Consider the following 13,400-nt stretch of genomic DNA (forward strand, 5'->3'; position numbering starts at 1 on the left):
TGTGTGATAATGAGAAGTACCTGTTGCAGGCGGTGAGGAGGAAGAGTGGGGTAGTGAAGGGGAAGTAGATCGCGACCGCGGGGGTGAGGTCAAGACTTCTACAATGACGGGAGATGCGCCCCCTACGGAATCTTCATCGCCGGCACCACTACCACCTGCGGAGTCTCCCGCACCAAGACTTCGATTAAATCCAAGTCTGGCGTTGGATCCAGCTTTGAGGGCTGCCAGCAGTCCACCGGTTTCCTCTGCTCAACCCTCAAATGATATTAACTACCTCGCATCCTTACCACCAGCAATACAGACAGGTTAGTTTATGTTAAAAATTAATCGTATACGTTATGATTAAAAAATAATAATAATAAAATACATAATATAATATTGTTTTGTTTTGAAGTATCTCATATTTTATAATATCACTCAATTTTAGCTATTATATGAACACGTCTCAGACATTGATCAGTGAGAATCTCATGCGTCTCTTACGGAAGGGGGAAACAACCAACTTCCGTAAAACTTTTCTTCATAAAAAAAAGGTTTTTGCGGAATAATTTTATTATAATCCAGTGGTATAAAAATTTCCCGTAATAATAACCAGTGTAGTATATTTAATAACATTAAAAACTAAATAAAAAAAATCAGGTTTTTATTTTCCTTCCATCCTTTTTATTGTCATCAGTTACTGGACTGTCTTGATTCAATTTTCCATTCTTATACACCCTACTTTCTCAGATATCTCTTTCATCAATATTCCCTTACATGTCTTACTCTTTACGATTTCTTATTACTGAAAATTAATTTACCTTGGATACCTTAAAATCAAATGAACTATATAAATCCTAGGTTTTTTACGAGGTTCTAATAAATTTTTTTCTTCACTAATTTTTCTTAAACTCTATTTCAAACTTCCTCAACAAATTAAAAAAAAATTCTTTAATACCACATTTCAAAAGGTTTCTTATACTTCCAGGCTTTCCTATTATTTATATTACACAAAATATATATTATTCTATTGCACTAAAATTCTACACTACATTCAAATATGAAGAAAAATCTTATTCGTAATTTACTACCACATTTTTTCTGCTTAAAAACTCTCCTTCCGGGTATCAATTTTCTTTTATCATCTTTCTTACTTCCTACTTCTTTTGTAAGTTTTCTATCTAAATAACAAAATATTTTTTGTTTTATGGTAAGCTTTCTTAAAATGTTTAACCGACCTTTATCCTCTATTCTGTCTCGATTCAATACTACAGTGCTTTGGCTTGCTGTTATTTATTTTCACATTTAATTTCTCTCCTGATACACTTCGTGCAGTACTGTACTACATATTTCCTCACTCCTTTCTGTGTAAGAACGCGCCTTTCTTAATTTTGTAATGTTTAACATAAATTAAAATGAAATTTATTATTATAGATAAAATTATTAGGAAATTTCTTAAGATTTTATTTCATCAGAGGCTGATAATTCTTTATTTACGTTTGTCTACAAAGGTAGATTGAAAGGTCAAAATATTAAACGATAGTTGAATAGCCTCTTACATGTTTCATTTAGGGGCAATTTTTTTATTAATTCATATAGCTAGACAATTTTTTGTGTAGATCTATTCAAAACAATACTTTGGTGTACAAAAAGGGCAAGTATGCCTCAGTTACTGTTTTTTAAAAACTGCTCACTCATTTAATAAACTTATACTAACCAAGATCCTAATACAAAAAGACCAAAAAAATTTGCACCTTCCTTTAACGTGCACAGATAATTTTTATTAACAATTTAACTGTTATTTTTTACTCGTTCTATTAGTTTAGTTTCTTTTACATATTTGCTATACAATTGTTTCATATAGTTTCTCTCTTGGTTTTTTTGTTTGTTTTATATTTATTGTAATATTCGCTTTTACGTAAATTGTGTAGAATTTTTAATGTTTTTAGTTATATGTTTTTTTTTTCGGGTAAATGTCATTTTTATATGTATATATAATTTTTTACATACATATAATTTGTTCCGCTATTCTGATCAAATTTTACAGTTTACCTAACCTTTTATTCGCCCAAGCAAATATTCTGGGGCAGTTCCTTTTATTCTTCGTGCTGCTGCACTTTTAGCGATACCGTATTTCAATTACTGGTTACTTACTTTCAATTAAGATTCCTTTATTCTATACTACAATGATAATTTTGTCGTTGTATTGAAAAAGTTAAATAAATGTACTGTTAATAAAATATTTGAAGATATTTATTTATAAAGCATTACCAAATTCTCAAAAATACATATTAACAAAAAAAGTATTACCTAAAAAGTCTTTCCCTAATAATTAGTATCACAATCTATATTCTAAGAAAATTCAGTTATTACATTTAGTGATTAACAAACGAAATGGTTTAATTATGAGTAATATTTCCGACTGTAACTCGTAACTTAGTTTATCAATTTTGTACTGTCATTATAAATAACTTTTTAACAAAGTAGATGATTATTGATATCAAAGTATAGTTTGTTGTTTTCCTTTGTGAAATTAATTATTTTTGTGTTGTAATTCTTTAATTTAACATTTCATTATAAATATATATATATATATATATATATATATATATATATATCACGTTTTATTATCACTGTTACTCATACATTTTACATTTTCATGGTGTAAAATATGTGCATTGAATTATTGAGTATTGTAATTCTGTTTCGTTTGCATTCTCCTCATAATTTTACTTTGGAATGTACCTTTCCATTTAAAACGTATAGCAATAATTCACAACTGCTCCAGTTCACAGCTTTATTATTGTATTATAACGTTTGCTATGATTTATGCTGCGGACCGCTGGACAAAGTACGACCTTCGCAGGAACAACGCTTCCGCCAGTAATGCAACTAAACCTCCTGTACATATGTATACATGTATGTGCCCTACTCCACCACTACATCACTACTCTGTCAGCTTGTTGCCTGGTCTGCTAGCTCATCCTTCACAGTCGGCTGAGTTTAGCTGCTGATATAACTTCTCCTTGTTCATAGCTTTACATTTTCCAAGGACTATTAGATTATATAATATTTTCAGATAATTCCCAAAAATTATCTGATAAAAATAATAATAAACAAGAACTTCAGTCTTGTTCCTTAGAAGCTAATAATAAAAAGTAGAGGAATATTCATTGTGAATATTTCTGTATATAAATTCCATTCATCGAATCATCAGTCTTAAAAATAAACATTCTCGTCAAGTTTGCAGAATTAAAAGAGCTGTTATTAACAAAAAATATAAGATTAAAGAAGAAAATACAAGTATTTCTTGTTAAACTTAATTCTTTCAAATTCCACATTTGTCCCGTAGCATTTAATATTTAAATTTTATTTTAATTCACATTAATTTTTTCTAATAAATATTCACACGCTTTTTAAATTACTATTAAAAAAATTTTTATTTTTCTATTTTCACGGGGGATTTTTAAACGTTTACATTTTTGATTATAGTTTTTAAAAAACATAATAAAAAAACATTTTTAGTAAAATTTATATTTGTTGACCACTGCAGATACATACATTATCTATAAATAGAATTAATGTATATACAGCATATATATATAATACCGGTTAGTAAAAATTATTATTTTTTAATTGCTTCCTTTTAGAAAGTACTAATAATACTTTTTTCTTTTTTTCCTTTTTCTTTATTATTCAAGACAGAACAATTTACACTAGGCGCGCTTTGTCTTTACCGATGAGTTTGCAGCTAAATAATGTTGCTTTTTAATAACGCTAAAATATCGGGGAGGTCTTCTTTTATTTATTATGCAAATGTTAACCTATGCAATTTCATTTTATTAAAAAAAAAAATTATGAAGGCTACTTTACTTTTTAACCTAATACGATTTTACCGCTCTTGAAAAATGGGTAACAGAATTTTGAAAATATTTCCTCAACTTATCTTTTTTCATTGTCGAGAAACTTCGGCAATTTTTGATTAGTAGTTTTATACTCGCTGGGGATTTTTCAAATAATAGCAGCTACTTCAATCGGAAATGATCTTTTTTTAAATTAAAAAAAAAACCTACGTTAGTTTAAATAAGCTATAACATTTGTGCGTGGTAATTAATAGTAACTATTATTACGAATGAAGTGAAGTAAATATTTAAAAATAACAGCTACTTTAACTGCTGCATCGGAGAAAAATATTGTAGCTATCTGAAATTGTAGGCTACATAACCCACAGTGGGGACTGCTCCTCTTAAGATGTTGACCTGGCTTATAATTGTCTTGCTACTGCTACTTTCGTCCAAAATATTTGATCATACTTTTACTTATTAATGTTCTTTAGTGCATTTTTTTTTGTTTATACAGCGTGCCTAGTCTAATGCTTAAATTGAATTAATAAATTACGTATTATGAAGCTTTATTTTTGGTAACTTTGTTCTACTTTATAGTTTAAGCCTGGAAATTCGTTGTTTTCCATTACGAACAGATTTCAGTTTTATTGTGTATGTTGTATTTAATTACCGCATTCTAGCAAATATTACAACTAATTTATGTATTTAATTGTAAAAAAACAGGTTTTCTCTAGAATATTTTAAATAAAAAATTCCTAGAAAGATATTTTTTTTTCCAAATTTATAATTATTGATCATTGGCTATATTACCTATATTTGAAACGTTTACTTTTAGAGACCTCGTAATATGATATATTTGTGATTTTTAGAATATTAATGCTGTAAATTATTAAACGATTATTTATTGTAAACTATGATAATAGTCACAATATTGAAAATATGTTACTTAAATGTATTATTTAAATGAATAATAATATTATATTTATTTTTAGAAATTATTATAAAACGGTGTTTAAAAGGTTTTTATTTTAATAAGTTGAATTTAGAATAAGAAAGAATTCTGTTGTTAATTTTTTTAATGATTTCATTGTATATTTTTAATAGATTCAGTATGATTTACTGTATACTGTGTTTCAACATAATTATTACTTTAAAAAGAGTGATTTTTAAGTTAACAGATTATTCCAGTAGGTTTAACATTTTTTCAAGATCAAGTATTAAATTTATTTTTTTTTCTATTTTTTGAGTCATTAAGTTGTTGGAATCCGTTTAAATTTAAAGGTATAAATAAGCATGAGTTGCATGTTGTTTTTTTTTTATGCTACGTAGAAATTGCAGTATCCTAAGTGTTCGAGGATATCGTAACTTATTGAAGGTCGTTGGTTTAGAGAATTCGAATTTATTGAATGACGAGTACTTTTTTTCTAAGGTACATGAATCATTGATTGGTTTACATTTAATGTTGTTATTAGATAAATAGTGTTTCTAGGAATATTGTTTTTTCCTTCTATTAAATATTGTAAAATATTTATTAATACTTACGCTTTATATTTATAACTATTTTATATCCTTTGTAATAGTTTAAATTTGGCTCGTAAATACTGTCAACATTAATTTTATTTTTATATGATTTTATAACTTTTGACTATCCCTAATAATTCTGTATAACTTTTGACTAATAACCCTTCTATTTCTAAAATTATTTGATCTGAGTTTTTATCCTTATCAGAGGGGGTTAAAGAGTTAAACTCACCATAATACAACTCAGAACTCTTAAAAATAGAAATTTATTATTTTTTTAACTTCCTCAAGAATTCAATTAAAAAAAAAAAGATTTTTTCAAAATAAGGTGTTTATCAGAGTAGAAGAAATTTACAGACTTTTATCAGCGTGTTAAGGGAATTTTTATGGATTTCTTCTTAATAGTGGGAATATATTTCTATTTTTTTTTTCAACCGATTGATTGAAGCTTTTACTACAGTTGTTTTTTATTAGCGACTTTTCGAAGAAAAGTATGGTATTCCTTTCGGTCGCATAATACGAGTAGGGGGGGGGGGAAGTTGAAAATGAATTTTCTTTACGTTTTGAGATATAAGAACGAAAATATAATTCACTTATATTCGGGTTTCCTTATATATATTTATTTATAATTGTTTGTATAAAATCTTTTCGCTCGAAAATCTCCAAAACTACTAAGTCAATTTCAATGAAATTTAGATATTGCTGTTTTAGTGTATCTGAAGTTTGGGTGTGAAAATTTGATGTTGATCTTGTCTTGGTGTGAATTTGAGTCGGTCTTGATATGAGCTCAATTTAAGGTCGAAAAAAATTGACCGGGGCAAATTAGAAGTGTGGTTCATTACGATGTTTCAGGTTGGAACGTTGACTGACATTTCTTTCTTGCGGTATATATTCTTAGCAATATTGTTATTTTTATTTATTTATTTTTTTTTGTTCTTTATTGCAATGCGTTTATGACGTGTAAGTTTTTTTATGGATCAAAGGTTTTTTCTTGTGCAAAATGTTAGATTAGAATGAGTTAATACGTTTTGAAAAGGAAACAAAATAAAATAACGAAAAGTCTTCTTGCGCAAATCTGCGCAAGAGTTTTATTTTAAAGTTAAGTTGTTATTAAGGTGTAAGAGTTTTTAATATTTATTATATTTTTTATTAAATAAATATCTATCACAGTTTGTGGATAAATTTGTAGTTATTAACGTTTGTTCAAATAGTAAAAAATATTGTAATATTAAGTGTTTTATTAGAAACCTTTTTAAAAAAGAGCCATAGATAGAGGATTGGTTTTGAATCTATTTTTATAATTTTTTTTCAACTTGAATAAACTACTTATTTTTAAAGTACGTGGAATTGTAGACCTACGATACGACGAATAACACAATATATTGATGGTCTACTCCTCTGAGAAAGGAACCATCTAGTTCCATCTAGTAAAAATATCTTGTATTTACACAATTTCACGTATTTTATAAGCAATTAGTTTTAAATTTTTTTTTAAATTTTAATTTCACGCTGATAAAATACAAATTGTATGTCTAACTTTGCTTGTTAAAAATTATTTAATAAAGTAATAACTAAGTTGGTAAGGGTAAAAATAATTTCCAACTTTATCGCTAGGAAAGAGCAATTTTTTGTTGTTATTTGATCATTGTTTTCTCTTCACAAAAAATATTAACATGTACTTCAATTACCCTATATATGTTGCTTTTATTTTGATATTCAGATCAGTAAATTAGTTCAGTAGGTAAATTTTTATTTTTTCTGTGTTTTACCCGCTTATTCTATGATTACTCATTATTTTCTTTTAATAATTTCAATAATTACACACGTAAAAGCATATTTATGTCAGATTTATTGGTTTCTTTCTGTGTTCTGTTTGTTTTTAATTTGTTTTTATTGTCTCCTTATTATTTACAGTAGACGAAGTAATTATAATAATCTTTTTCTTATCAAATTGTTATCAGTATTGTTGATGATTTAGTTCCTATCTGTCATTCGCCTTGTTGACTGATATAAGCAATTATTACTACCATAGTTCTCAGGTATCGCAACTGGTTATCTTTACAATTTTTTTATCGCTTAGTGTTCTGTTATTCCTGTTATTTTTTCATCGCTTGTTATTATTTCTCTTGTTATTATTCCACGCAGCACTTGCGACCAGCCGATTCTTTTGTTTACCACCGCTACCGACGGATGCAGCGACCGCAGCAGCAACGGCAGCCGCAGTAGCTACGTCACGTCTCCCTAAGATTGATTCATCTGCTGAAAACAGACAGGGTAAGTCTGTTTCTGATATTACACCTGACTGTTTTCATGCCAGTTTTCAATTTTTCTCAGAAAAGTTATTTTATATTATTTATTCTTTTTCCTTGTTTCGTAGTAGATAACGTAACTCATATTTTTGATTTAGTTTGCTTGCTCACTTATTTTGCTTGTTCTTCTGGCATTTATTTCTTATCGAAATATTAGCGATTATAATTTCTGTGAACTTTTATTGTAATTTTTCAGTCTGTCGTTATCTTCATACTTCAGTTTTGCAGTGTTAAGTTTTCGTTTAATTTTTACAATTTTCGATACGGTTTCCTTTTTAGTGATAACAGTCTATTTTCAGTATTAAATAATTACTTCAAGTTTTCTTAGCGATTAAAATGTTTGAAATGAGCTTTCATATTTATAAACAAAAAACTAAAATTTAATTGTAAATATTCATGGTCACATCGATTAATTATCTGTAGCCTAAAATTAGATCATTATAGAAAAATTTTAGAAAGTAACACATCCACTTAGCTATTCTAATTACCACCTTAAAAAATCAGTAATTTATTTTCTAGAATTATAACTTATTATGCTGGTTGAAACTACACTATTAACAAATTTTCTGTTTACATTTTATTATTATTATTTTTTTAATTAAATTTGTTTTTACATTGATCTTTACAGTGGAGTAGTACAAACTCAAATTTTCTTTTGGAAGATTTTAGGTTTTTTTAAATCCAGGCCAAGCAGTGATCTTTTTAAGAGGCTACAATTTTCATATATACTTCTAAATCTTTTCAGGCTTCCCATGATTAATTATTTGGCATGTTCAGAATTTCCTGCCAAAATTTGTCAATTTTAACAATATATACTTGTAAAATTGTGCAATATCATATAGTTCATTAAGAATGCATCTACATTAATGATAAAATTATTTTGGAGAGGCGAGAGTATAATTAAAAATTTGTGTAATATATTTTTAAATATAACACTTATTACAATTACCTTAATAAACACAATACAATACTTATTTTACTTAATTTACCAATTATTATTTAAAAAATTAATAAATAGAATGTTTATTTATTGTTTTATATACCTTATACTAAATAGTAGGAATTTCATTCAGTTTTTGGTTTTAAATTTTATTGAGCTTTTACTATTCTGTATATAGTTGCCATTTATTGTATTTTTGTGTGTGTGTGTGTGTGAATATTTTTGAAAATAAGAAACTAGAATTGTTATGAATATAGTAAAGTTTACTCCATAAAACAGCACCAGATATTTTTTATCTCATGTCTATACTTATTAATATGTGCGATAGGTTGGTTTGATATAACTAATAAATTAAAAATAATTTTCTGTGTGTATGTGTGAATGTATGTTATGTATATGTGAGCTTGCATGCATGGAAGTTATGGCACAGATCAGAAGATTTCAAACTTTCTTTAATTGCATGCCTAGGAAAAGCATAATTTTATGTTAATGAATTTACATATATCAAATTTTTTTGATAAATATAGTTGCTGTTATTTTAAATTTATATATAAATAGAAAGTAATTTGATAAATATGGCGATCAACAAAAAATTGTATATTTTGACATTAAAAAATTAAAACAAATGGCATTTATTTATTACATGCCACAAACTAAATGGCTGTGCTGTTGATAACATGTCATAAGTCTCTTCATAGAATGTCTCAACCATTCTGAAGAACAATGAGTATGCTAATGAAATGAGGAGTGAAGTGGTTTGTTTTCTTCACCGAGTTGAATATGCTTTTGAAAATTAGCTAGCATGCCATACAAAACAATATGCAGGTTATATTACAAAAATCCTACTAGTAATACATTCACACTGTTCACGAGAAGAACTGGCTATATAATAAATAGAATTACTCTGAGAGAAAGCAACTCTGACCAATTTATTTCATACCTCAAGTTCTTGCATCACTCATATTGAGAGAGGTTGAACTGAATATAAAGAACTGAATTAATGCACTCCTTGCTTTCATGAAATAGTTTATTATGTAACTATTTTCCTTTTGAATTAAATATATAAATATATTATATTAATATATAATTTAATGTAATATATATATTGAATGTTATTAATTTTTTCTATAAATTTATTAGTAAAAAGGCAATTTATTATAACAGAACTTTTATGGTCAATTTCTTTTTGTAATAAAATACTTGTTTGCTCCTCGCAGTACTATCTATCACATTCCAATCACAGGATTACCAGGAAAAACCTTCTTCCCTCTTAGGCTGATCATCTGTTATCTTCTATTCTTTTACTTTTCTTGTCCTTCATTCCTTCTTCCTTATTTGCAGTGGGATGTCATCTTAACTGATTCCATCTGAAGTACTATGCTGGCAACTTCTAAGGTTATCAAGATAACTGTTTCTCTTTTGGGTCTTAATAGGATGATGGTTGCTGTAGGGTCATCTGGGAATGTTTGGAGGTTGCACAAAAAACCAAGATTGTGGCTAAATGCATCTCTAATAAGTTTGGGTTCTCTAATTTTCTAAAAACTTTAAAATGTTATAATTTTTTTATATATAAAGTGGAACAGTTGTAGTAACTGTCATGTGTAATGGCATTTTTTTCTTATAATTTTGTCTATTTCATCTCCTTCATTAAAAATGTTTAAAGACTTTGTTTTCAGTTTACATGAATTCATTTTTGTTAAAATTACGAGTAAAATATAAATTTAAAAATAAAATAAAAAATGTAAAGGGAAAATTTTATTTTCTAAAATAACTTTAAATGTAACTTCTAAGCTGCAAAAAATGCAAAAGTATTTGAATGCAACTACTAAAAAAGAATTAAAAAATTTTTGTTTGTAGGAGTGTTTGTTTCTATGTATTCAACAAACTCATTTTTTAGGTTGTTACTGTGAGCAAATAATGAAGTACATTATCTAAATCTCCACGTGTATTGCACTCTGCTAAAACATATTGGGCTGCATATTTTGAATATTATTATGCAGTGCTGTATTAAATTAAATTTTTTATAAGTTATTATCACCTGATTTAATATTTAATATTCATTCTATCCCTGTACTTTAGATATGGAATGCATTTTATCATTACAAACATATATATATGAATGAACTATGCAATTAGTTTGATTGTTTAAATCCAGATTTACTGTTGCTTAATATTATTATCAGTGTTTACTATTTTATGTACTCGTTCAAAACAATCTGAAATTTAATTTTAAATAGTTTGTCCTTGTCATGATGTTATCATAGATTTTAGTGAATTATTAAATTGTGTGTTGTATAACTACAATTAATTGATTTAAATATAATTAAGATAATTAAAAATTGGAGAAGCATATAAATAGCAATATTCATTTATAAATATTAAAAGTAATATTTGACTAATAAATTAAAAAAAAAATTAATTTTTAAATACAAAAAAATAAAATAAGATGATGTATGAATTATGTGATATAAACTTTAATATTTTAATTATTGCCATAAATATTACTTTTTTCTGACAATACTTTTGATTCTTAGGGGAAAAACATAAATATTTTCTAAAGATGTGCCAATTCTTTGGCATTGCAGAGTACAATAATCCACATATACAAGTTTTCTAAACAATTATTCTAGAGTAACACCCGATACTGAGAAAAGGACTATTCTGCATTTGAAGAAGGCAGTCTGAAATACTGAAGTAATTTATCAGTAACCCATACCATCTGAATAATAATAATAACCTATTTTAGCATTCTGAATAATATGACAACAAAATTTTATCACTGGATAAGTACCTGATACCTCCTACACTACAATATACTATTTACTGAATTTTACACAGTGTCACAGACCTCAAAACTGAGAGGGAGAAGAAACATTACATATGAATGGCTGGCTTACATTCTGTATTACAAGTACATTGAGTAAAAATCAAAATATTTAAAGATAAATTTTTGCATTAAATTGAATCAAAAATATTTAATGATAACAGTCCTGAAAGAAATGGTGTTATCACGATTTGATGTACCAGTGGTTATTTAATTATTAAGAAATGGTCACTTAATTCTTTCAATATTCTTTTTATTTATTTCTGTGAGTTGTGCATGAAATATTTTAAATGGAAAATTTACTGCTTTATACGAAAAAATGTATAATATGTATTATTAAGGTCTTGTTAAATGTTTATTTATGAATTATATTTTCTGAAATATTTATTTGCAACAAACCTTATTAAATTACCTGAAATACCTTTCTCTACTCATGAGATATTTATTTTTAAATGAGTTTAGGAGAATATTTTATTTTAATAGAAAAGTTTTTTATTATGCATACCGAATTTCATGAAGAGTAATAATATTAGCATAATACCATGCAAAGAAAATGAGTGGTGAAATATTATAGTCAAAAACTTGAAGTGGTAAAAGTAGTAGTGTTTAATTATTGTCAAGCACAAGTACTTAAAAACAGAATTAAGTCTGTAATTTCCAAGTTGAATAAGTAAATGTACGTTTGATTAATTTTATTTTTCATAGAAAGAAAAGAAACAAAAAAATATTCTGTTGTAAATGCGACAGTTTAATGATTGTTGATCTGGTCTGTGTATGATGAAATTTTTACTGTTGTACTGTTATTTTTAAAAAAATGATGCAGTAAACTCCAGTAAAACACACACGCGCGCATGCATGTATATATATATATATATATATTTTTTTTTTTAATATAATAATAATATAAATTTATATTATATAATCAAGTAAAAAAAAGTTTATTTCTTTGTTTTAAAAGTCATTTCTTGATGACCCAGTAATAAGTATAGGGTACATCTAGCTTATATCAAACCATAAACATTTACAGTCGTCAAACATCCAACTGTATAATCCAAGCTATTGATTTTTGGAAATGGAAAAGAATTTTTCAGGTACATAAAATACATATTTTAATACAAACTACATCATCATTTTTTTAACAAATTTTGTAAAATTTAATTTTGTATGTTACAGGAAAACATACAAAAAACTGGCTCCAGTTCATAAAGTAAATTCTTCATGAACTTTGACCCAATATAAAGCAGTTTATATTCAAACAAAATGTATTTCTGTATATTTTACCAATCTACTTGTTTGATTTCTAATATTGTAATTAGAAGTGTTCAAATTTTTTTTAAAAATCTTTCTGACTTATTGATTATGCTTCATATATAAATAATAGTTATTAAATTTATTATTGAAGGTTGTTTACACATTTCATATTTTTCTATCTTTACATGTATCTAAGGGCTTATCAAAATAAAAATTCTTTCTTAATTTTGTTTAAATATTAATCAAAACAGTATTGGTTACTGAACATTAAAGATTACCAATCTATAGTATACTCCTCTGATCATCTTAACATCATCAAGGATAGATATTAATCTCAGAGCAAAGATATTTAAGCTTACGGTATGGTCTTTCCAATAGAAATCATGATCAATCAATACATCTAAGAATTTTACTAGTGATAATTTAGTCTATAATTATTACCCTCCATGATGTAAACATTATTTTAATATTGGCATATATATTTTTAAATTTTGTGAAGTTGTATTTATTTTTATTAATAACTAAATTACACAGAATGAGATTTTGAATAGCGACATATATATCTATAAAAATATTGATTTCTAAGGTGTTTTTATTATGACGTGATTATTTTAGTGTTTTGATATTAGTGTACTTTAGATGGTCTCAGGAATGATTTGCTTGAGAACAATTCCATTATTAAATTTCTTCATTATTTTTTTAATATGTATGATAAAAAAAATACTGTAATA

The 13,400-nt window shown here is 26.4% G+C and overlaps 1 protein-coding gene across 2 annotated transcripts in view; it reads left to right on the forward strand.

Moving 5' to 3' along the window:
* ush (Zinc finger protein ush) overlaps positions 1-13,400 on the forward strand; it is a 510,998-nt gene that overhangs the window by 479,492 nt on the left and 18,106 nt on the right. The window contains exons 2-3 of one of the 2 annotated variants that reach the window (XM_075356944.1): positions 30-305; positions 7,491-7,619. In XM_075356944.1, coding sequence (XP_075213059.1) covers positions 30-305; positions 7,491-7,619 — 405 coding nt within the window. The remainder of the gene's footprint in view (positions 1-29; positions 306-7,490; positions 7,620-13,400) is intronic. The other variant, XM_075356945.1, reaches the window with a different exon arrangement.

Source organism: Lycorma delicatula, chromosome 2 (assembly GCF_047948215.1).
Source record: "Lycorma delicatula isolate Av1 chromosome 2, ASM4794821v1, whole genome shotgun sequence".
Taxonomy (NCBI): domain Eukaryota; kingdom Metazoa; phylum Arthropoda; class Insecta; order Hemiptera; family Fulgoridae; genus Lycorma; species Lycorma delicatula.